The following is a 25,641-nucleotide window of genomic DNA, read 5'->3' on the forward strand; positions in this document are numbered from 1 at the left end:
TCAAAATACAGATAGTGGAAGTGAACAGCTACAACATCATGAAGAGATACCATCACCCTGGGACTAGGAATTGGCATCAAAGCTCTTGATGGCAGGATTAAGTCTTTGGATGAGAAGGTGGAGATTATCTGGTCCCAGGACCTCATCTTACAAATAAAGAAGCTAAAGCCCAAACAAGTGAAATGGCTTGTCCAAATTCACATGGGGAGTAAATAGCAGAGATGTGATTTAAAGCCAGGTCTTCTGATTCCAGTTCCAATCAATGACTCAGTCACTAAGCATTTATTAAATGCTCATTTTGTACCAGGCTCTTTGCTATGCACTGTCGATAAAAAGACAATTGGAAGCAGTCTGCCTTCAATGTGTTCACATCCTACATGGGATGTATACATATAAGCATTCAAAGGTACAAGGTAAATTTAGCAGGGAAACACTAGCTAGTGAAGGGGAGCAGGGAAGTTTTCATGTAGGAGGTGGTGTTTGAGCTGACCTTTGAAGGAAACTAAAGATTCTAAGGTGTCGTTGAGTAGGGAGGGCATTCAGACATTGGGGATAGGAAGGAAAGAGAATGTGTTATTGGGAGCAAAAAAATGTAATTGGACTGGACCAAAGATTACATGAAAAGGGAATAGTCACAGAGATTCCTAAAATTCTCTGCTTGGCTTTTAAAGCACCCTATATCCTTGCCCCTTCCTATCTTTCCAGTCTTCTTACTTCTTATGCCAGAGTGGTTCTTACTCAGGAAGAGCGCCTGATCTCTTGGAATTGCAATCAGTGCTGCTCTTTGGGGCTCCTCTCCCTTGGGACCAGAAAAGATACCATTCCTCAGGGTCCCTGATCCCTTGGAGCCCAGAGTGATACTGTCCCGAAGGGCTTCTGCTCCCTTTTGACAAAAAGTGCTCCTCTCTGCCCTTGAACTATGATCCAGGAGTGTGTATAGGCAGTGGAATTGACCAACAGCATCTGATCCTGTGTCCAGTGCTAGCCTAGGGATACCCTGTAACCTCTTTCTAACTAGTTGCCAGATCCCCTTACTGCCTCTGGCTTGAGAGTTCCCAAAGCTGCTTCTGCTTCTGTCACAGCTTTCCCTTTCCCACCTCCTATGTTGTCTTGGGCTAGGAAATGTCTCACTGACATTTTGTTGGCTCTGCCACTCCAGGATTCTATTTGAGGCATTATATTAAAGTTGTTTGGAGAGGCATGTTGGGAAAGCTCAGCTGAATACTTCTCTACTCCACCATCTTGGCTTCCCCCCTCCCCCATCCCTCTTAATGCTAGTGCCTTCCCTCTGTGATTATCCCTAATTCATCCTGTCTAGATTTGATTTGTACATAGTTGTTTTCGTGTTGTCTCTCCTATTGGATTGTGAGCTACTTGAGAGTAGGGACAGTTTTTTGCCTTTCTTTGTATCCCCAGCATTTGGCACATTGCTGGGCACATAGTAGATACGTAATAAATACTTTCAGAGTGACTGACTGATTAATTCCTGTTACTTCACCACCACCACCACCACCACCACCACCACCACCACTACTACTACTAGTAGTTAGAGTGGTGATAATGGTGATGACAACTCACATTTATATGACCTTTCATTCTTCACAGTCCACTTTTCTTACAGCAATAGTATAGGGCTAGGTGGTAATAGAATCTCAGAACTCAAAGTAATAATCATTATTATAATAATCACTAGCAATCATGTGGTATGTTAAGGTTTACAAAGTGCTTTACAAACATTGTCTTATCTTACCACAATGACTCTGGAAGGTGTGTGCCATTATTTATCCTCATTTTACAAATAAGGAAACAGGTTAAGTAGTTTGCCCCAGGGTCACACAGCTGGGAAATGTCTAAGCCTGGATTTGAACTTAGTTCTTCCTGACTTCAAGTCCTGTACTGTAACTGCTGTACGACACGGCTTTGGAGCTCATCTAGTCTAAGTCCATTTTATAGCCAAGGAAAGTATAGTTCAGATAAGTTTAAGTGACTTGGAGAAAGTGACACACCTTGTTTTTGAGAGACTAGAACTAGAATCCTAGTCTACACCACACTTCTTTATGGTGGCCCTAATTTCTTCAATACTTGCTTTGCAAAAGGTGACTTCTAGCTTGAATATTCATGGAAGAGATGATTTCAAACTATACTGAGAAAGACTTGCATATTTTGTGTCTGAATTTTTATCTTAAATCCACTTGCCATCTTGGTATCCCTATGGAGAGGGGGTAGAAATGTTCAGCACTAATGGAGTACTGGTGGGGAGAGAACCTGTTCATGGAGTCACCTTAAGGGTCACAATAAGGGTAATGGGCACAAAGGTTTGCGATTGTGATTGCTGAAAGGAAAGAGAGGAGTGTAGAAAATTGCAAAGAAGGGAGCTGATGGAAGATTTCATGCTCTTGAAAGAGTAGTCCTTACGCCAAGCCCCTACCCAGGTCATAGTTCTGCCCTTTGTGTCTCCTACTCAGGTGTATGTAATAGAGCCCAGCAGCATGGAGTTTACACCATGCCAGGTGGAAGCCCGGGTCGGCCAAACCCTGGAGCTTCCCCTGAGGATCAATGGTCTCATGCCGGGGGAAGTCAATGAGGTGGTCACTCTGAGTGACTGTTCACACTTTGACCTGATGGTGGATGTGGAGAATCATGGGGTATTCCAGCCCCTCCCAGGTAAGCCAAGGAGCTCTCTGGATTAGAAGGGCTAAGCAAGAATATTTATTCAGTGTCATTTTCTTGATATCAGCATGGGGTAGAATGGGAGAGAATTATGCTTTTTCAAATAATCCAATGGATCTGTCATCCAATCCATGCGGCCATGCTCTTCAACAATACCAATCACAACCGCATCCATGCTTGCTTATCCTAGATGCCTCTCAACTACTTCCTCTCATAGGTTTGCCATGGGCTCCATCCAGCCTGCTCAGGGATTTTGTTATTTATTCTCAACATTGCAAAGATATCTGGGAAGAAGATAGTCTGTCCATCCGTTATTTGTTGTTCTCACTGTGTACCCAACCTATTTCTTTTCAGTCATATATTTCTCTGATGACATCATTTACTCTAGTTCTTCTTTTCCTTTCACACAGACAGCACACCACAGAACTAGATCTCAAAACCAGCTTCCCTGACTCAAAATCCAGAGTTCTTGCTGAAGGAGACCTCTGAGATCCATATAGGGCTTCTTGTCTCCCCTTCCCCAACCTCCCTTCCATTTTAGATGTTGGCAGGGATGCTCTGGAGCCAGCTCCAAGTCCTTGTGAGAGCCATTATTAAATCTTCAGAGTGAGCATTTGCACCCTGGAAATCAGTAATCACTATTTTTGTTGATGGTCTGGACTTAAGAGTATAAATTATGTAGATTAAATTTAAAAGTATGTTGTGGATACATTTTTTCCCCAGAGAGCCCAGATGTTAAGCATTTGCCATTACACCCTGGACGTTGGGTCCTGGCAGAGGAGCTAAATATACTAGCTTATGGTGGACTATGCCAGTTGATATAGTCTATAACTGGTACAAGCTAGACTATATTAGATGATACCTATAGCTCCTATACAACTCAGCCACCGTATCTTTTAGCTAATTTTCTTCTGACATCTACATGGCGCAACACTGTTGGAATGCCAGTGCTGCTTAATTTATGTTCAGTGTCTAGTATAGTGATCAAATCTGAGACAGTTTTCTCTAAAAATTGCCAAAGTCTTTGGGCTTAGTCATTTCTGCCCCAAATGGAGCCCCAATTTCTGATGTGGATCTTCTCTTGGCCTTTCTTGTTTTCCTGGAAAAAGGAAGAGAGCTCTATTTTCATTATCAGAGAAGCCACCTTCTTCTCTGCTTAAGGATAGGGCACCATCTGTCTAATGGTTACTAGTTATCAGCATTTTCCCTCCTACACCCCATCTCCAGCTGTTGCTACCACTGTCACACTAGCTATGGGCACCCAAAATGTCTTACCTGCCTTTGGGGGGTACAGTTAATGTACCTGCAATCATTGAAAGGCCAATTATGTTGCCAGGGCTAGGTGGCTGTTTGCAGTAGCTGGGAAGCAGATGTACCCATCCTCTGGAGTACCCTTCCTAGAAGGTCACTATGTGTGTGTGTATACCAGGCACCAGGGATATCTGCAGGCAATGTTAGAATTACAGAGAGGCCTTCTTCTCAGTTAGGAAACTAGTTATTTAAGGTAGAATACATGCTTATTATGACTGAATTTTTACAACTGGCTAATGTCCATCAACAGTCAGACAATAAGTTGGCTGTATGATTTTTGCCCCCGTAGTAGTCTGCTCAGGGGTCTGGTTATTTAATGGTTGCAAATGCTATGAACTCAGCACATCAAACAATGGGGTACATTGGATTTAGCAAAGTAGTAAATTATGCTTATGTTTGCTCTTTTTTTTTTCTCAGATTGTCTTTTTAAAAATCCCTTTGACGTACTAATAGCCCCTAATCATGTGTAGTAAAAAATCTCTCTGGTTTTTTTTCTCTACAGTCTCTCTCCATCTATTTAGTCCATCCTGAAAATACTACCAGAGTAGCTTTCAATGGCTCCCTGTCAATTCCCAATGGAAACTCATTGGCATCTCTCAGTGGAAGTTGGGGAGCCAACATGTGAAGTCAGCAAACCCCAGCTTTCCAAAAGCATAATGGCGGCTTCATCTCCTCTGATCCACCTGAGACCCACTGGATGTCTGTGTTTCCTAGATAGGTTACATTCTCATTTGTTCCCTGCTTGACACTGCCTCGTCTTATTCCTTCCATCATCCAAGATTCAATACACAAACCTACAATTGATTGCTTCTGGTAGATACTTCTCGCTTCTTCTTCCTCTGTACCTCTTTTGGTAGGATTCTCTCTACACCTTCATGGACTGTCACTCCCCTCAATGTCTTTTTAATGCAATCCAGAATCTTAGTGCATCATTCCAGACCTTCTACCGTGTGGCTCCAAATGGCCTCCTTTCCAGCTTTGTCTCCTACTCCTCACTTCATGTACTCTGTATTCCAATAACATCAGATTACTTCCTATTCCTCGGCTCTTTCTTGCCTCCTCCTCTAGACCTCTGTTCATATTTTCTCCATTGCCTGTGATATACTTTACTGTCTTCACCTACTTCAGGTGCCACTATTTCTTTTCTTTTATTATGAACTCAACAAAAATTAAAAAAAAGAATATTTCAATAGACAAAGAAGGAGAGAAGATTGTGTGTGGAATTGGTGGGTTTCTATTGCATACACACAGTTTTAAGAGAATGCTTGTATACTTGATATGAGCACATATTTAATGCATTTGAAACAAAACTGCTCTGTTTGCCCTTCTGAATTTCCTTTTCTTAAAAAAATTTCATTGATGTTTTTTTCTTATTTTTTGTATTACTACCCACCCCACTCTCAATTTTCCCAATCAAAATAAAAGCTTTCTCTTACAACACAAGCAAAATGGTTCCATCTTTTCCAGTAAGCTTTTCAGGATTTCTTAAGCTGAAGGTAGTCTCTCCACCTCCAAAATTCTCACAACACCCCATTCATTCATATTCTATACTTAGCATGTTCTGATTTATATGACATTTATCTGTGTACCTGTCCCTCTCCTACCTCTCCTCCTCTTAAACTATAAGCTGAGTGCAGGGAACATATATATAAATATGTGTGTGTCTTTTTATCTTTACTATCCTCAGAGCACCTAACACAAGACCCCGCATCTAGTAGGAGCTTAGTAAATATTTAATTTGCTGAAAGAAGCAAGCTATTAGGTTGAAAGGGGAAGACTGAAACTGCTCAGTCATAGAGTTAGCAGACTGGGCACATGGAGATTAGCTGCCCAGTTCTGAGAACACAGAGCTGGCAGTCAGAGTCCTTCTGCATATCCCTCTTCTCCCAGGGAAGGGCAGAATCATTCTGAGGGTGGTTTTGCACCATTCGCCTGAGATAAACTCTACATTTACAGATGGTTGATAAATGTGAGCTGGCTCAGAGACTATAGGCTTGGTATACACTAGAGCCGTAATGATAGTATGTTCACTTTCCCTCAAGATTTTGCTAGCTCCTAATTTCTATTGGCCTTTCCTAGGTCTTGCAGATAATTTAGTCTTCTCTTCAAATAAGAATCATAGAATTTGGGAGTTGGAAGTACCTTTAAATGATGGTTGAGTCTAATTCTCTCATTTTATAGAGAAGGCCCAGGGAGATCTAGGTCATACAAGAAGTGTCAGGGGTGGGAATTGAACCCTGGTGCTCTGACTTCAGAGCTAATTCTGTTTTGTTTTTGTTTTTTTTCTTGCTGTGCCACTCTGCCTCCTACTGAGGCCCAGAGAAAGGAAGAAGTGACAGAGTTAAGACCTAGAGGCATCTAAGTGGTATAGTGGTTAGAGCTCTGGACTTGGAGTCAGGAATACCTGAGTTCAAATCTAGTCTCAGATACTTGCTAAACATGACCCTGGTCACATCACTTAATCTCTATATGCCTCAGTTTCCTTACCAGTAATGGAAATGGAAATAATAATAACATTTACCTCCCAGGGTTGCTGTGAGGCTTAAATGAGATAATGTGTGTTAAGTGCTTAGCACAGTATCTGGCACTTCATAAATGCTTATTCCCTTCCTTCTTAATCCCAGAACTCTTTATTCACAGCCCCACACCCTTATTCTATACCCTATTGCCTCCCAAAATTCAATCTTAAAGGAACCAGGTAATGTTCAGATAATGATATTTCAGTTTATCAAATACTTAGGATTGTAAGATCATGGCTCTAGAGCTCCAAGGCACTACAGAGGCCATCGAGTCCAATCCGCACATTTTACAGATGAGGAAACTGAGTCTAAAGGTGGTTAGGTGTCTGCCAAAGTCACACAGGAAGTTAGCATCAGTGGTGGGGCACAAAACTAGGTCTTCCAGTTCCAGAGCCATGGTGCAACCTCCATTGTACCATAAACTATGCAAAACGATTCTTCCCTTTTTTGGAAGACGCTGGGTCTGCAGGAGAACTTAGAGCTCCCATTTTCCTATCTCCTACCTCAAAACCACAGAGCACACACCTTCCTTCTGCCTTCAGCAAAGAAAGGATTGAGCATCGTTTTGTGTTTCCAATTGCTTGTAGAACTGTTTTAATTTAGAATGACATGGAAAAACAACACTGCGTTTCTGAGGAACACAAGCAAACTATATTACTGTCTGTCCCTTGAGGATGGCTTTGTGTGCTTTGTAAGCTGCCTAGGAGAAATCGAAATTTATTAAATTTGAATATCTCCAGGAAAGTAACCATTTTAGAATTGGAGACAGTACATTAATGGGCAGAAGAGAGAATACTGTCATAACATGAGCTTGATATCTACCTCTCAAAGGGAGTTTGCCTTTAATAGTTAGGGAGAAGGGGCTCTATATGCTGTGACTATGTGTCTGGGTTGAAATAAGGGCAGTGCAAAATTCCAAGGTTTCTAGAAAGAGGAGTTGTGGCTAGATTGTCCCAGCAGGCTTGTATCTTAATGTGGCCATCAGTCAGCCTGCTCAGGCTGGAGATTTCAGCCTCATATAGTACCAAGACTCCTTTTTATGTAACTGTCAATATCCAGGAACCACCATGAACACTTAATCGAAAAAAAATAGAATTACATTTTTAAAAATGCTATATCCCTGAGAACTGTCACCATCTGTATTGTCATTGACAGGAGTAATCATATCAATGAAAAGATGACTCTGGAAATATCAAAGCAAAATGGGGATAATGATAATGAGACTGTAGAATATGGGAAGTGCTTTGTAATCATAAATTAATATTATCATCACTTCCAAGTCCTCAAATCAGATTACCTAGGAATTCCTGCAGGCCAGACCTCAAATAGAGACAGGCAAACCAGTTCAGGTCCCCATATCTGATGAAAGTGGAGTCTTAGGAACTCTCTTGATGATTTCCAGCTTTGAAACCAAACACCCACCCAAATGAGTATGATTCTAGACCTCTTTAAATCTCTTAGAACTACTCAACTTGGCCCCTGGAGCAAAATTTTGTTTCTCTAATAGTCCTCTCTCTCTCTCTCTCTCTCTCTCTCTCTCTCTCCCTCTCTCCCTCTCTCTTCCTCTCTCTCTCTCTCCCTCTCCCTAGCTTTCTCCCCCCCTCTCTCTTCCTCCCCCTCTCTCCCTCTCCCCCTCTCTCCGTCTCTCCCTCTCCCTCCCCTTTTCCTCCCTGAACCTTGTCAAGTACACTATTTGCATGGAATCCTAGGCTTGAAGACACCACAGCTGAAATCTCTCAGTGCCAGACCTAGCTCAAGCACATGCTTTTCCCATTACACATGCCTCCAGAATTATGGAAATGAGCGAGCAGATTTTGCTGGTCTGTTTTCTTTCCAGTTATAACAGCATTTTCATGTTTTTCCTTGATAAATATCGCCCACCATTTTCTTATCTGTACCCTGGTCTACATCCTCCTCCCACCCGCTGGCATTAGGGAATTTCTGTTTTCATTCTTCACTATATTAATTTCTGTAGCCAGAGGGTGAAACTATAACAGAACCAAAGTGTTTCTAAAGGAAACCTGATTGTGTGCAAGCACGGGATGCTTAGGAGTCTCTCTGCCCTCCACAACATTCTACTTCACCCCTGCTTCAATGAAAAGTATCTCCTTAACTTTTGTATTTGTTCTTTCTGGCAGGGAGGCTTAAGCCAGGAGCAAACTACTGCAGTGGTGTCCGGGTCAGAGCTGAAATCCAGGGGTATACCACACTGCTCGTGAGTTACAAACATGGTCACATTCACCTGAGTGCCAAGATCACCATCGCTGCCTACCTCCCGCTGAAGGTGAGCCCAACTTAACAATTCATCTGAGTTCTGCCAGGGGCTGAGAGAAATACAAAGAAATACAAAAGAGAAATGCATAGTTTTCCTCCTCCATGAGTGACATGACATGGACATGGATAAACACAGAACCATTCACATTTATGCAGAGGTGTAAGATTCGCAAGGTCACCCTACTTACATCATCTCGTTTGATCCTCACAACTCTGTGAAGTAGTGCTACCAATACTCCCATTTCACAGATGAAGAAACTGATACCCAGAGAACTTATTATTGGCACTGGGTCACATAGTAAGTATCTGATGTGAGGCTTCAACCCAGGTCTTCCTCCATCCAAGTCCAATGTTCTACCTGCCCCTCCTCTCTGCTGCTGTGTAACCCAATGGAACATAATGAAGGCAGAGGAGAAGTACAAATCAGAGATGAAATCCAAGGGAACAAAGATCATTTCCAACGGGAGGGATCAAGGAAAACTTCATGGAGGAGGGAACACTTTATGAAGACTCTAATTGTAGCTAGCCAGACCTGAGGCAAAAGCCTGTAGGTCCCTATCCTGGAAGAAATCAGTCAAGGCTCAAAGTAATAATATAGTAAGAACTTATCACATTTATATAATACTATTATATTAATCATTTCAGAGCACTACCATGAGACCAGTAGGGCAGATATCATCATCTTCCTTTGATAGATCAAGAAACTTAGGCACAGAGAGAATAAGTAGTTTTCCCAGGGCCACTGCGTAGGTGGATATGATTAATGTCTTAAGCACTAATTGCATAGGAGAACTGTAGTCTATATGTACATATATCATGATGCAATTCTTTCTCTTTAGAATAAAATCTTAATTTGCCCCAAATGGAAATTCTTCAGTGGAATGAATGCCTTTTCAACTGATATCGGGCATCTGTTTATTCATTCATCTTAAAACACACACACACACACACACACACACACACACACATTCATTCATTCCATGGCATGAGCTCAAGATACATTTAGCTCAGTCCTCTATGTTCATGGGAGAGTAATTGGAGTCAGAGGCTCTGGATTCAAGTCCTATCTCTTCCGCTTAGTATCTGCTTGTGATTTTGGACAAATCACTTAATTCTTTTGAGACTCAGTTTCCTCATCTGTAAATGTAGGGGGGGGGTTTGACTGGATGACCTCTAAGGTCCCTCCTAGCTCTAAAACTATGATCCCATGATCTTATAAAGTCAGCTTTGTATCTAAGTTATAGACATATGTTTGGTGTTTATTTATGTGTATGTGTACGTCAGGGTAGGGTGAGTCTCTCTGATTTATGCCTTATGTTCCTTGTCTCTCTCCCCTACATTCTAATCTATATCCAACCCATGACATCAGGGTTAGATGTGGTGAGAGTTGACTCATTGGACTTTAGTACTCCAGGATCCTTCTTGTTATTGAGAAAAAAGGAGATTGGAACCCCTTCATCTCATTCCAGTATCCTCCAACATCCACACACTCTTCCCTTCTTCCCAAGATGGAAGCTCACTCTTGGAATTCCCATATATTGTCACTCCCAATGCCTTTCTTGTAACTTGTATCCTAAACCCTCCAATGTAACAATCACTCCTCAATAAATAAGCCTCCTTTGATTATTTTTTTCCTCTTTTTCTGCTGGATAGATGTGTATTCCCTTGAGTTCTCAACAGTTATTTCACAGTATCTTGGAATTAATGTTGCCCCCAACTGTCTCATTTTAAAAATGAAGAAACTGAGGCCTAGAAAGGTGATGTGACTTATTAAAGTCAGACAGGTAGCCGTGCCACAATTCCGATGGGGAAGCTTTGACAGGAGATCTTTTGTTCCTTCCATCAGGCCAGGGGGCAGTGTAGGTGTCCTCTATAGCTCTGATTAATTTGTCTCAGCCTCTAAGTATCTGCTTCTGAAAGATTCTGCCTAGCACCCCAATCCCAGGTGAATTAATGTGAGCTGCACACTCATTCTGTGATGTTTCCAGCCATGTGCATTAGGCATGACAGCCCAGGTGTAGATCAGCTCCCATGCTATACAAGAAGGCACAAATCATCCTCTGACTGGGTGACAGTCAACAGCCCCACGTCACAGAGATAAGTGTCTCCTTTCTGGGTGCACAGATACATTTGCAAGCTCTTTGCCTAAGGAGGAATGCTATCCAGAAGCCTGAGAGCTGAGGTCAGTCTGATCAGGACGGAAACTGACCACATTAACCTTCACCCATTGAAATCAGCTGATGAAAGCAAAGACAGCAAGATGAGCCCACTTATTTACTTCTTCTCAGAGCAGTGCTTTCACCCGACTTCTTCCAAGTGGGAGCAGCACCCAGACATCCCATCACCTCATTAAGCCTGACTGGGACTGAAGACTAGAGAGGATTGAAAAGTTTACAAAATCTTATAAATTCAACATACCTGGAGGGAATGTCAGTCTAAATTCATGGAAAGCCTGGATTAGTAAATTTTGTATAAAGGAAATGAGCTTTATTACATGCAAAGCATATACAGTGACTTTAGCCAACAGGCTTTAATGAATACAGGTGTGAATAGTTTACAGTGAATAATTTGAGGTGTGACTTGATGTAATGAGACTATCCTTTTATAAATAAACAGACCAACAATTAATCATGCAAATAAATGTTGTTTCCTTTCAGAGTAGTCCCCCATAGTATGATATCTACTTATTCCAATAAGCCTTCATGTGGCTCAGAATATTTCTCTTTGGGAATTGCTTTCAGAGCTTCCTTTCAAATCTCTTTAAGTCTTCATTCTTTGATGTAGTAGATGAGATTTTGGGAATCAGTCTAAACTTATTCAGAGTCAAGCCTATGAATAAGATGGATGATCCCATAGAGTGATAGGGATTTGGCAATGCTGAAATAAGGGTGAGACAAGTGAGGAACTTTCTTCGGGTGGGCAAAGCTAAATGCGACAGAGAAGTATATAAGATATTCATCTAGTCTTCCAAGGATGCCATAGCTGTCTTGTCTTGAGTGCAAAACCAGCTAGTTACAGTGCAAGGATTTTGCTTTTTAAAAATGAATTGTGATTATAATGTATTGAAACTATTTTTTTGTGATACTTGTAAATGAGTTCTGAAAACAGTTCCCATTGAAGGTGCTTTGAATAGCAACAGTCATTGATTAAATGTATAGCCTCCCAAGGTGCTGTATACACAGATTATGTGTAGAAATTCAGGTATTGCTTTTTAAAAGCCTTATTACTTTACAGGCACACTCCCATTAATTATCTGCAGATGGATGCTGCTAAATTGGTTTCAAGAGTGTTGAAATTGAAATATTTTTTTTCTCTTAGGTAGGTTAAACAGTCTCCCTGTAGTCTTATTTAGACCAATAATTTAATCAATAGAACTCTTATTTTCACTGAGCATGCAAAGGTTAACTTCAGCACAGTTTGATTTTTGTATGGAATCTGCTATGGTCCAATAAAACAAGTGTAAGTCAGTCAGCGTGCATTTATTTAGCACTTACTGTGTGATGAGCACTAGGAGCACTATGCTAAGGCAAAAAGGTCCCTTGTCCTTTGGGTGCTCCCATTCTAATGGGGGAAACAACATGCAGATAACTATGTGTCTACAAGATGAATGTGGTCTCAGGAGGAAGGTAGGGGTATGGGGGCAGGGAGATGGAGAATGAGGAAAAACCTCCTATAGAGAACAAGATTTAAGGTGAGTCTTGAAGGAGGTCAAGGAATCCATGAGAGCAGGACTAGGGTGGATGAATGAAAGGTACAGAGGCAGATTTAGGCTTGACAGCAGAAAAATCAAAAATAGATAGGCCACCTCAGAAGGCTTGGGCATCCCCATCACTGCAGATATTCATGCAGAAACTGACTTCCTGTGTTAGGCAAAGATGGCCTCTGAGGTCCTTTTCGGCTTTTAGCTTCTGTTATCACTCATTGAATGGGCACCTTTAGGTGTTAGGGACTCTTGACTTATACAGTCATTAAAATGAGCATGGTTAGCATCTGTCCAGCACATACATACCTAGCTGGGGTAGGGGAAAGAAGAAACCAAACTTTAAAATGCCTTTGTTTCCAAGTTGCCTGTCTTTCAGTCACTGTCCCTCAGGGGATTATAGCCTTTCTTTCCAAGTGGCTTTCCTAGTCCCCAGCACCCCTGCTTTTTAGGTGTTTGTTCTGAGACTGATGATTATTACACTATTTCAGAAAACAATGAAGTAAACAGAGAAAGGAAGAGATACAGAAGGAGTAGCAAACAAGCTGTTATGGACATATTGTATGTAGAAATTCATTTTTAGGTGCGAATAATTGTAAATGTGTGTTTATTTGGTTCTGCTGAAAATTAAGTGCATAATGCATTATTTAAAGATGGAAAAAAAATAACATTGTGACTGGTCTAGTTGGGAATCTCTCAGAATATTCAGGTGAATACGAGTCAGAAAACTTAGACATGGTTTCCAATTCTGTTATTCAATCCCTGGGTGACCTTGGACAAGTGGATGACCTCTATGGCTCCCCCCAACTCTACATCTATGATCCCACAACCCCTGAGCTCCATTACTTAATATTATAATCTATAATATTGCTGTTTTTTGAAACACAAACAGAATTGCAGAGCTCGCAGATCATTTATTCAAACTTCGCAGGAAAGGAAACTGAGGCAAAGAGAGAAGAAGTGAATTAGTGGCAGAAGTGGGACTGGAACCCAGGTCTTTTGATTTCCTTTCATATCATTCTTTCTACTGCATTAGAAGCAGCATTCCTGACCTTTTAGCTATTCCAGGGTTGTGGTGAAGGTTAGATGAAAGAACTGATTGAAAGTAGTCTGAATGGTAAAGCACCATACCAGCACAAGAAGTGATTTATTTTTTAGCTCTATCTTTCTTGGCCCTCTTGGGCTCACAGCCAGATAGCTAATGATGTGTAAGCAAACACTTGGATGAAGGAAAGGAACTCATTATTTATCAGAGCCCTTTGGCATATGCTTGGCTAAAGTCACTGCAGTGAGAATCAGGAGACCTAAGCTGCCATCCTGGTTCTGCCACCAACTTGCTTAACTTTGGTAGGTAACCTCCATGAGCTTTGGTGTCTCCATGTTTATATGGAGATTGTGCTAGCTGTTGTGATAATAATACAACCACAACAAAATCATAACAACTAGCATCTCTATAGGGCTTCAAGGTTTGCAAAGCACTTTACAAATATCTCATTTTATCCATACAACACCCCTGGGGGATAGATGTTTTTACCTTCCTCACAGGGTTGGTGAAAAGGTTGTAGCTCATGCATAAAAGTCTTGGGACAAAGAGAGCCTGAATTACCTTTTTTCATGAGTAGAATCTCTATCCAGAGCTACCTGGGGAAAAATTGCTCTAGATAGCATGATGTTTTACCTCTTGCAAACACTCTGGCTGTACCATAGCAAAAGGAAGCATTTATGGGATTTCCCTTACCCCACTCTGAGAGCTTCCCATCCCACCCATCCCACCCACCCCACGCACCCCACCCACCCCACCCTTGTTCCTGCATGCCAAGTAGTAGCCTCTCACTGTTGGCTGGCAGGGAGATATGTATCTTTCCTACATGTGATGGCATGTATCACATTAGATTTCTAATACTTGCTCTCTCTTGATATGTACATCTACAATGCCCAATGCTCTTTGCTACTGGGGCCATTTATCCTATAGCTTAGTGCTTTTTCTAAACCTTTTATGATAATTATAGCTGTGATAATAATGATAATATGTCAGTATCAATCAATAAGCATTTATTAAGCACCATGCATAGGCCATGCATTGTTGGGAGCTAGGGATTCAAAGGGAAAAAAAATTGAAAGTCTTTGCCCTTAAGAAGCTTATATTCAATTGGAGGAGGCAACACATACACATCTAAGTATGTCAAGGACCTTTTACATTTTGTTGGTGAGGAAACTCCCTCTAGCAACACAGATTGTAACTTATCTGTCAACTACAGTTTTAGAAAGTTACCTGAGGACAAGAGGTGTTCAGGGACTTGGATTCGCACAGCTTGTAACTGCTAGAGGTGGGATTAAACTCATTTCTTCTTGATTCAAAAGCCCAACACTATCCTCTAAACCTTGCTGCATCTTTAATAATAAACTCTTAGGTCAGTCAAGCAAACAAGCATTTATTAAACATCTACTATGTTCCAGTCACTTTGCTAAGCTCTGGGAATACAAAAAAAAAAAAAAGACAAAAGACAAGCCCTGTCCTCAGGGAGCTCACAGTCCAGAGGAAGAGATAATCATAAAACGACCATGTACAAATAAGTTCTGTGTGTATATGTGTGTGTGTATGTATATGTATGTGTATATATATATATATATATATATACATATATGTGTGCATGTGTATACACACACTTACACACACATATACATATACAGGATAATTTGGCATTAGCATTAAGGGAAAGGAAAAGAAATGGAAGAGAGGGCAGGAAGTAAGTTGTAAGAAGTCTGGAAAAGTAGGGTTTTGAAGGGCTTTTAATGCCAAACCTAAGATTTTATATTTGAAACTGGAGGTGACAGAGATGATAAACTCTGTGCTTTAGGACAATCAGTTTGACAGCTGAGTGGAAGACTGACTGTATCCGGGAGAGAGCTAAGGCAGTGAGACCAACCAGCAGGCTACTGCAAGAGTCTAGGAGAGAGATCATGAAGGTGGTGGCAGTGTCACAGGAGGGAGGGGGCAGACACTAGAGAGATTGCAAAAATAAAATTGACAGGACTTGGCAATAGATTGGATATGAGGGTTAAGAAAGAGTAAAAGGTTGAGTTTTGATTCTGGGTGGCTGAGAGGGGAGAGTTTGGGAGTAAGGATGATGAGTTCAGCTTTGGACATGTTTGGGTCAGTGTAGCACCTTATAATTTTCAGAGTGCTTTCAAATCATTATACTAGTGGGGCACAGTGGAGGGAAAATTGGATTTAGAGTCAAAGGTCCTGCTTTGAATCCTCATTCTGTCACTTTCTACCTATGTAGCCAAACATTTTCTACCTCTAGGCTTTTAGTTTCTTCATCTGTGGGATTACATTATGGTCCCTGCTGTTCTGGATCTCGTGATCTTTACCATAATTCTAGCAGAGAAGTAGAATTGCTGTGTTACTATCCTTATTTTGTAGCTGAAGAAACCGAGGCACAGAAAAATTGTGACTTGCCCAAGGTCCTATAGCTCTGAGTGGGCAAGCGAGGACTTGTACCCAGGTTACCTAACTCTTCATCCTTCACTCTTGCCTCCATACTTCCCTACCTTACCCATAGAAAACATGTATTGTCCTTTATTTTCTTTTCAGACTATTGATCCTTCTTCTGTGGCTTTGGTGACTCTGGGTTCTTCCAAAGAGATGTTATTTGAAGGGGGTCCTAAGCCCTGGGTCCTAGAGCCTTCCAAATTCTTCCGAAACATCACCTCAGAAGACACTGAGAGCATCGGCCTGTCCTTATTTGGTCCCCCTGCATCCCGGAACTACCTACAGCATTGGATCCGCGTGACCTGTAAATCTTTGGGAGAACAGGTAAGCAGCAGGGACAGTGGTCAGGAGTGTCCTGAAGGGGAAACACAGAAAAAGCTGGAACAGTCCCAGGAGTCTCTAGGAGGGTACCAGTGATTCAGCGATTGCCTGGAAGAATTGGGCCACTGGCAGTTTGTCTTTGGCCCCCACCCCTTCTTTCTTTGAGACACTCATGCAGGCTTCCCACGTTCCCCACCCCAGCCTTCCTTCCCTGGGTATCATTTTGTTCTCCTGAATTTTCTCATTGCCTATAACATCTCAAAATCCCCCAGAAAAATTTATGCAGCTGTCCAATTGGAAGGGATCTGATGAATGAATTCAGACTGAGTGACAATCAGTAAAGACAACCGCCTACAAGTTTAATAGAACATAGAATATCAGAGTTGGAAAGGGCTTTAGAATATAAAATGTCAGAGCTAGAATGGTCCTTAGGACTTAGAATGTCAGAGCTAGAAGGAATCAATTAGATTCTCTCATGAAATGGTTTTCTCCTCCAAGAAGGAATTTAGCCACGGAATAAATGGCAAAAAGCGACCATATTACATTTTCCAGTGTTATTTACTGGATTTTTAAATTTTTCTTTTTGGAGTGGAGAAGAGGATCCTTGACCTTTGCATCATGCTATATGGAACTCCTAGGGAGGAAACTCCCCTTGCCAGTGAAAATCAATTAGCATTGGCTTTGGAGTTAGGACCTATTTTCAAACCCCACTCTCTGGTTCTTGCTTCCTTTATGTCTTGAGCAAGTAATCACTTATTGGGCCTCAGTTCTCAGGAGGTTGGAAAAGGTATCCTCTGAAGCCACTTCTAGCCCTAGGTCTATGTCCCATGACCCTGCTGTAATCTGGCTCTGAAACATGTAGTCTTTGAGAGTTTCTGGAACTCTGAGCAGTCAGTATATATCAGAGGTTTTCCTGACCTTGGCACTGATTCTCTTTCTTCTAAAGTCATGATACCTCTAATTATGAGATATTCATTATGACTTGAATGATTTTTGATCATGGCTCAGAATGTACACACACACACACACACACACACACACACACACACACGCACACAGATTTTCTGAGAAGCAGCATGGCACAATGATAAATGAATTGGACTTGGGAATCAAAAGACTTGATTTGAGTACCAGCCTTGCATATGCCCTGTGATTGTAACTGTAGACAAGCTACATAACTTTTCTGAGGCTCATTTTCCTCATCTATGAAATGAGGTTGGACTAAATGACTTCTACTGTTCCTTCTAGCTGTAATATAATATAATTTATGACCTCTAGTCTATGACTCCCAGGTCATTATTATGTCCTTCTGAATTTTCTCTCTTCTGTGCTATGCTAAATAGTCCCAGTCTTAAGTACTTCCTCACAGGTCCTGTATCCTTGTCTTTTCTAATGCTCTCCTAGGCATCCTCTTTAGTCTGCCTTTATTCATGCTATAGCTTATATCTATACTTCATTTTTATGTCTGCCTTTTCAAATCTATTTAAATTCTCATTAAAAACCTGTGAACTTGTGAATATGGTAATACAACCTTGAATTTTTATAGTGATTTTTTTTGTCTGAGATGCTCAAAATGTCTCACCCATATTAATTTATCTGTCTTCTCAGCATCCCTTAGGGGTAGGTAGCAGACAGAGAATCATCATTCCCATTTTATAGGCAGGGAAACAGACACAGAATAGGATGCTTAAGTGACTTGACGGGGTCATGGAATAAGTTAGAAATGGAAAGGGGAAGGAATTTAGCTGTCCTGCTGCTGGTCTACTGCTTTCCTTGATCAGTGATATTCATTTCTTGGGGTAAACACAGGTCATTGCTCTCACAGTTGGAAACAAGCCCAGTGTCACCAACCCCTTCCCAGCCACAGAGCCAGCCGTGGTGAAGTTTATCTGTGCCCCACCTTCAAGACTCACCGTCACACCTGTCTACGCTAGTCCTCAGCTGGATCTGTCCTGCCCTTTGATGCAACAGAACAAACAAGTGGTAAGTGTGAACCTAAAACTAAAGGGGTGATGGGAAGGCAGATACTTGTGTGTAGAATCCTTTCATAAGGAACCATATATTTATTTTTTTTCACTTTAAATATTTTTCCAATTACATGTAAAAACTGTTAGCATCCTTTTTTTGAAAATTTGAATTCCAAATGCTCTTCCTCCTTTCCTCCTATGTCCCTTCCTTGAGAAGGCAAGCAATTTGATTTTGATTATATATGTGAATTCCTGCAAAACATTTCCATATTAGTCATGTTGTGAAAGAAAACACAGGCCAAAAAAACACCAAGAAAAATAAAGTTTTAAAAAGTTTACTTTGATCTGCATTTAAACTCCCTCAATTCTTTCTCTGAAGGTAGATAGTGCTTTTCATCATGAGTCCTTTGGAATTGTCTTAGATCATTGTATTGCTGAGAATAGCTAAGTCATTCATGGTTGATCATCATTACAATATAGCTTTACTGTGTATAATGTTCTGTATATAAGGTTCTGCTCACTTTACTTTGTATCAGTTCATGTAAGTCTTTCCAGGTTTTTCTTAAATAGTCCTGCTCCTCATTTCTTATAGCACAATGTATATTCCATCACTATTATATACCACAACTTGTTCAGCCATTCTCCAATTGATGGGCATTTCCTAAATTTCCAATTCTTTGCTACCACAAAAAGGGCTACTACATTTATATATATTAGATATAGTCCCTTTTCCTTTTTAAAAACATCTTTTTGGGATACAGACCTAGTACTGCTATTGCTGGATCAAAGGGTATGCTCAATCATGCTTTTGGGCATAATTCCAAATTGCTCTCCAGAGTGGTTGGATCAGTTTACAACTCCACCAACAGTGCATTAGTGTCCCAATTTTTCCCATACCCCTCCAACATTTGTCGTTTTTCTTTTTTTGTCATAGTAGCCAACCTGATAGATGTGAGGTGGTATCTCAGAGTTATTTCAATTTGCATTTCTCTAACCAGTGGTGATGTAAAGCATTTTTTTCTTATACTGTAGATAGCTTTTGATTTCTTCATCTGAAAGCTGTCTACTCATATCCTGTGTCTATCAATTGAGGAATGATTTGTATTCTTATAAATTTTACTCAGTTCTCTATATATATTTAAGAAATGAAACCTTTATCAGAGAAACTCAGTATTAAAATTTTTCTCCAGTTTTCTGCTTTCCTTTTAATCTTAGCTGCACTGGTTTTATTTGTGCAAAACCTTTTTAGTTTAGTATAATCAAAAGTATCCCTTTTACATCTCATAGTGCTCCCTTCTTGTTTGGTCACTAATTCTTTTACGCATAGATCTGACAGGTAAACTATTCCACACTCCCCTAATTTTTTTTATGATGTCATCCTTTATGTCTACATCATGTACCCATTTTTACCTTATATTAGTGTAAGGTGTGAGATGCTGGTCTATACCTACTTCCTGCCAAACCTCTTTCCAGTTTTCCTAGCAGTTTTTGTCCAACAGTGAGTTCTTGTTTCAGAAGTTTGGATCTTTGGGCTTATCAAACACTAGATCACTATGGTCATTTACTACAGTGTATTATGTACCTAATCTGTTCCATTGATCCACCATTCAGTTTCTTAGCCAGTACCAGATTGTTTTAAGGACTACCACTTTGTAATGCATTTTGAGATCTGGTATAGGTAAGCTACCTTCCTTCACATTTTTTTCATTGAATCCTTTGATATTCTTAACCTTTAGTTCTTCTAGATGAATTTTGTTACTAATTTTTCTAGCTCTATAAAAATTTTTTAGTAGTTTTATTGGTATGGCACTGAATAAGTAAATTAGTTTAGGCAGAATTGTTATTTTTATTATATTGGCTCAACCCACCCGAGTAATTAATATTTTTCCAGTTGTTTAGATCTGACTTTATATGTCTGAAGAAAAGTGTTTTGCAGTTGTGTTCATGCAGTTCCTGGGTTTGTTTTGGAAGGTAGATTCCCAAGTGTTTTGTATTATCTATATTTATTTTAAATGGAATTTCTCTTTCTCTCTTTTGCTACTTGATGTTGTTGGTAATATATAGAAGTGCTGAGGATTTATGTGAGTTTATGATCTATATTTTTCAAACAAATCATTGCTGCCTACCCAGGAACAAATCATGTTCCTAGAGCTAAGGACTCTGGAAGCTCACTTCTGAGTGTCAACAAGTAGGGTTACAAGTGTTAGGTACCTGTGCACCACGCTTCAAAAGCTGGATGTAGCCAAAAAGGGGAAAATCAGTAAGGTGGGGAGGCCAGCCATTGTATTCATAAGTCACGGAAAATCTGAGCTGGAAAGGAGATTAGAGGCTGACCAGCCTTCTCAGTTTCTTAATAGGGAAACTGAGGCCAAGAAAATGCATATAACTTTTTTTCTCAAAAAGCAGAAATATCAGAGCTCTGATTCAGCCAGCAATTATGACTCTCATTCAGATCCCAGGAGGAAGAAAGGGGAAGAAAGAAAGAGGGAAGATGGAAGAAATTGGGACCTAGTGAGGAATAAAGTCAGTTAATCAGGGAAATATTGGTAGGGGCAGAGGAGTCATCCTGTAATGAGGGACAGAAAATTGAAATCCAATTGTCTGGTCCAATTAGACCAAACAATATGAATTAGACTGACATTAAGCCCAGACCTTTCTTCTTGGGATGTTTAAACCCTGGCAAAAACACTATTATAAAACAGTACTGAGTTAAGCACTTTTCATCTGCAAATTTGAGACTCAGAAATGTGTATCCCATATTGTTGACTCTGGATTCCTCCTAATGTATTCCTGTTCCTCATGAGTGTCCCCAAAGGACTGTGTTTCATAGAGAGAAAATTTGTTCTTCTTCGTTCCAAAAGACAGAGATATGCCCAGACCTACACACATACACCCCGCCCCCACCCCAGTATTCTCACTGCTATCCAATTGTTTTCAAGTCTGAGTCACTCTTGTCACACCTCAGTACTGACATCTTTAGTCAGCCTCATGTTTCATCCAGTCCACAATTCTATCACTAATGAAAGTACTTTGTAGAAAGGCATGTCTGGCTTCTATTCCTAGTAAACACAATATGGTGGATGACACTTGCTTCAGAAGGAAGTGAGGGACACCCTTGAAACTGGAGGCAGAGGTAGCTTTGGAAGTGAGGGCAGCAAGACCTGGACAGAAAAGGCCAAAGATAATGAGTGAGTTCCTGTCATCATACTGGGCCATCTAGTTTAGGATATGAAGATCAGATTCTTGGAAAAGATCTATCTTTTCTACCTTCCATCAAGGAGTCTGGGGCCTCACTGAAAGATGAGGTGCTAAGAGTGTAGGAGTAGAGGGTCAGGGGTGAAGAGATCAGGAAAGATAAGGAGGAGAAGTTATGAAGGACTTTGAATGCCAAACCCACAGCTTTATATTTGATTGTAGAGGTGATAGAAATGGTAAACTGTATTTCAATTTGACAGCTGAGTGGAGGATGGATTGTATGGGGGAGAGAGGTTCTAAAGATCATGCCTATTCAGCAATAGACTAGATCTGGTTGATGTACCAGATTTCAGAAATAGACTAGATCTTGTTGACTTGCCAGATCAAGGCTGTTGTAGTCATTAGGGACTATATGCACACACATCTATATGCGTATACATGTACATGTATGTGTATATAACGGCCATGTTAGTTTGAGTGTCAAGTGTTCCAAGGAAGTGGCTACAGCTGTTTGTGGTGCTATCATCCTAAGTTGTTCATCGTTCCTGTGAGACAAGCCTCACATAATGCTCAGCAAGGTCCCTGGGCATTAGAGATGAGTTCTGGCATTTCTGATTCCTCCTTTTAAAGGTATTGGTATTGACTCAGCTTCTAGGCCTCAGAAGTTATTGATGATGGTTGGAATTGATGACCACTACCGTTCTGTTAGAGGGTTCGTCTAGAGTACTGTCACTCCAAGCAAAGTTTTCTTTTTTTTCTTTTTTCTTTTTTATTTTTTTATTTTTTTTACCAGTTTAAATTTAAATTTATTTAACATATTTAGTTTTCATTGATATTCACAAGAGTTTGAATTACAAATTTTCTCCCCATTTCTACCCTCCCCCTCACTCCAAGATGGCATATATTCTGGTTGCCCTGTTCCCCAGTCAGCCCTCCCCTCTATCACCCCCCCCATCCCCTTTTCCCTTCCTTTCTTGTAGGGCAAGATAGATTTCTACGCCCCATTGCCTGCATATCTTATTTTTTAGTTGCATGCAAAAACTTTTTTTTTTGTTTTTGAACATCTGTTTTTAAAACTTTGAATTCCAAATTCTCTCCCCTCTTCCCTTCTCACCCACCCTCCCTAAGAAGTCAAGCAATTCAACATAGGCCACATGTGTATCATTATGTATAACCCTTCCACAATACTCATGTTGTGAAAGACTAACTATATTTTGCTCCTTCCCAACCCATCCCCCTTTATTGAATTTTCTCCCTTGACCCTGTCCCCTTTCCAAAGTGTTTGTTTTTGATTACCCCCACCCCCATCTGCCCTCCCCTCCATCATCCCCCCCTTTTATTTTTTTATCTTCCTCCCTCTTCTTTCCTGTGGGTTAAGATACCCAATTGAGTATGTATGGTATTCCCTCCTCAGGCCAAATCTGATGAGAGCAAGGTTCACTCATTCCCTCCTCACCTGCCCTCTCCCCTTCTCCCACAGAACTGCTTCCTCTTGCCACCTTTATGTGAGATAATCCACCCCATTCTATCTCTCCCTATCTCCCTCTCTCAGTATGTTGCTCTCTCATCCCTTAATTTGATTTTATTTCTTTTAGATATCTTCCCTTCATCTTCAACTCTCCCTGTGTCTGCTCTCTCTCTCTTTTATACACACACACACACACACACACATATATACATACATACACATTCACTTATATATATACATAAACATATATATATATATATATATATATATATGTATGTATGCATATTCCCTTCAGCTACCCTAATACTGAGGTCTCATGAATCATACATGTCATCTTTCCATGTAAGTATGTAAACAAAACAGTTCAACTTTAGTAAGTCCCTTGCAATTTCTGTTTCTTAATTACGTTTTCATGCTTCTCTTGAATCTTGTGTTGGAAAGTCAAATTTTCTGTTCAGTTCTGGTCTTTTCACTGAGAAAGCTTGAAAGTCCTCTATTTTATTGAAAATCCATATTTTGCTTTGGAGCATGATACTCAGTTTTGCTGGGTAGGTGATTCTAGGTTTTAATCCTAGCTCCATTGACCTCCGGAATATCGCATTCCAAGCCCTTCGATCTCTTAATGTAGAAGCTGCCAGATCTTTGGTTATTCTGATTGGGTTTCCACAATACTCAAATTGTTTCTTTCTGGCTGCTTGCAGTATTTTCTCCTTGATCTGGGAACTCTGGAATTTGGCAACAATATTCCTAGGAGATTTCTTTTTGGGATCTATTTGAGGAGGTGATCGATGGATTCTTTCAATTTGTATTTTGCCCTGTGGCTCCAGAATATCAGGGCAGTTCTCCTTCATAATTTCTTGAAAGATGATATCTAGGCTCTTTTTTTGATCATGCCTTTCAGGTAGTCCAATAATTTTTAAATTATCTCTCCTGGATCTATTTTCCAGGTCAGTGGTTTTTCCAGTGAGATATTTGACATTGTCTTCCATGTTTTCATTCCTTTGGTTCTGTTTTATAATATCTTGATTTCTCATAAAGTCACTAGCTTCCACTTGCTCCAATCTAATTTTTAAAGTAGTATTTTTTTCAGTGGTCTTTTGGACCTCCTTTTCCATTTGGCTAATTCTGCCTTTCAAGGCATTCTTCTCCTTTTCCTTGGCTTTTTGGAGCTCTTTTACCATTTGAGTTAATCTATTTTTTAAGGTGTTGTTTTCTTCAGTGTATTTTTCAGTATTTTTTTGGGTCTCCTTTAGCAAGTCATTGACTTGTTTTTCATGGTTTTCTCGCATCCTTCTCATTTCTCTTCCCAATTTTTCCTCTACTTCTCTAACTTGCTTTTCCAAATCCTTTTTGAGCTCTTCCATGGCCTGGGACCAGTTCATGCTTTTCTTGGAGGCTTTTGTTGTAGGCTCTATGACTTTGTTGTCTTCTTTAGGCTGTATGTTTTGGTCTTCTTTGTCACCAAAGAAAGAATGCAAAGTGTGAGACTGAATCTGGGTGTGCTTTCGCTGCCTGGCCATATTCCCAACCAACTAACTTGACCCTTGAGTTTTTCAGTGGGGTATGACTGCTTGTAGACTAATGAGTTCTATGTTCCACTTTTGGGGGAGGTGCCAGCTCTGTCACACCAGCACTCCTCCTTCCCCCAGAACCCCCAACCCGGACTGGGCTTAGATCTTCAGCAGGCTGTGCACTCCTGCTCTGATCCGCCACTTAATTCCTCCCACCACGTGGGCCTGGGGCCAGAAGCAGCAGCAGCTGTAGCTGCCCCACCTCCGCTGCCCCTGGGGCTGGAAGCCGAACCGCGAACTCCTTCCATTCCCGCAGCTTTTGCCACTAACCTTCTCCGCAGTCTTTGGTGTTTGTGGGTTGAGGAGTCTGGTAACTGCTGCAGCTCACTGATTCAGGGTGCTAGGGCCCCCTCCGCCCAGCTTCTGGTCTGTATGGTCCACGCCACTCAGGCTGGGTTCTGCTCCACTCCGTTCCCAGCTCCCAGCTCCGTGTGGGATAGACCTCACCCAGAGACCATCCAGGCTGTCCTGGGAGCCCTGCTTCCCTCTGCTGTTTTGTGGGTTCTACAGTTCTAGAATTGGTTCAGAGCCATTTTTTATAGGTTTTTGGAGGGACTCGGTACGGAGCTCATGCTAGTCCCTGCTTTCCAGCTGCCATCTTGGCTCCACAGTTTTCTAAAATAATCTTTGACGTCATCTCTAAAACCTATAGCTATCCAGACCTAAGGAAGGAAATTTAAACTAAATTCACTAAATCTTGAATATTGGGAATTCACCAACCATGTTTGAATATCTATCCAAAGAGCTGAGGCAACAGTTCTCATTACTACAGAAATAGTTTTGTATGGACGCAGAATAAAGTGAACTGTTCAAGGAAGAAGGGGAAAAAATGGAGGGAAACAAGGAAAGAAGGAAGGAAAGGAGGGAGGAGGAAATCAGGGAATGAGGAAGGTAGGAAGGGCTGTCCCTACTTGCTCTTAATAACTTATGGATCTACCATTCATCTATACCTGTTTTGAGGATGTTTAGATCAAAGGAGGTAATGTCTGTGAATGTCTTCGTAACCATGCACTATAGAAAGGTTAGGTTACTGATGCTACGATTATTACTATTGTTTTTCTGGCTGGCATTTACTATTTCTTGGAATAACTAGTGCCATTGCTTTACTCCCTACTGGGTAAAGCAGAACAGCCTTTTATTTGATCTAAA

At 40.8% G+C, this 25,641-nt stretch overlaps 1 protein-coding gene across 1 annotated transcript in view; it reads left to right on the forward strand.

The window, feature by feature from the left end:
* NUP210 (nucleoporin 210) overlaps positions 1-25,641 on the forward strand; it is a 177,669-nt gene that overhangs the window by 82,127 nt on the left and 69,901 nt on the right. Inside the window, exons 13-16 of the mRNA XM_036737668.1 lie at positions 2,466-2,664; positions 8,639-8,784; positions 16,073-16,294; positions 18,101-18,274. Of these exons, the coding sequence (XP_036593563.1) occupies positions 2,466-2,664; positions 8,639-8,784; positions 16,073-16,294; positions 18,101-18,274 (741 nt within the window). The remainder of the gene's footprint in view (positions 1-2,465; positions 2,665-8,638; positions 8,785-16,072; positions 16,295-18,100; positions 18,275-25,641) is intronic.

Source organism: Trichosurus vulpecula, chromosome 9 (genome assembly GCF_011100635.1).
Source record: "Trichosurus vulpecula isolate mTriVul1 chromosome 9, mTriVul1.pri, whole genome shotgun sequence".
NCBI classification, from domain to species: Eukaryota; Metazoa; Chordata; class Mammalia; order Diprotodontia; family Phalangeridae; genus Trichosurus; species Trichosurus vulpecula.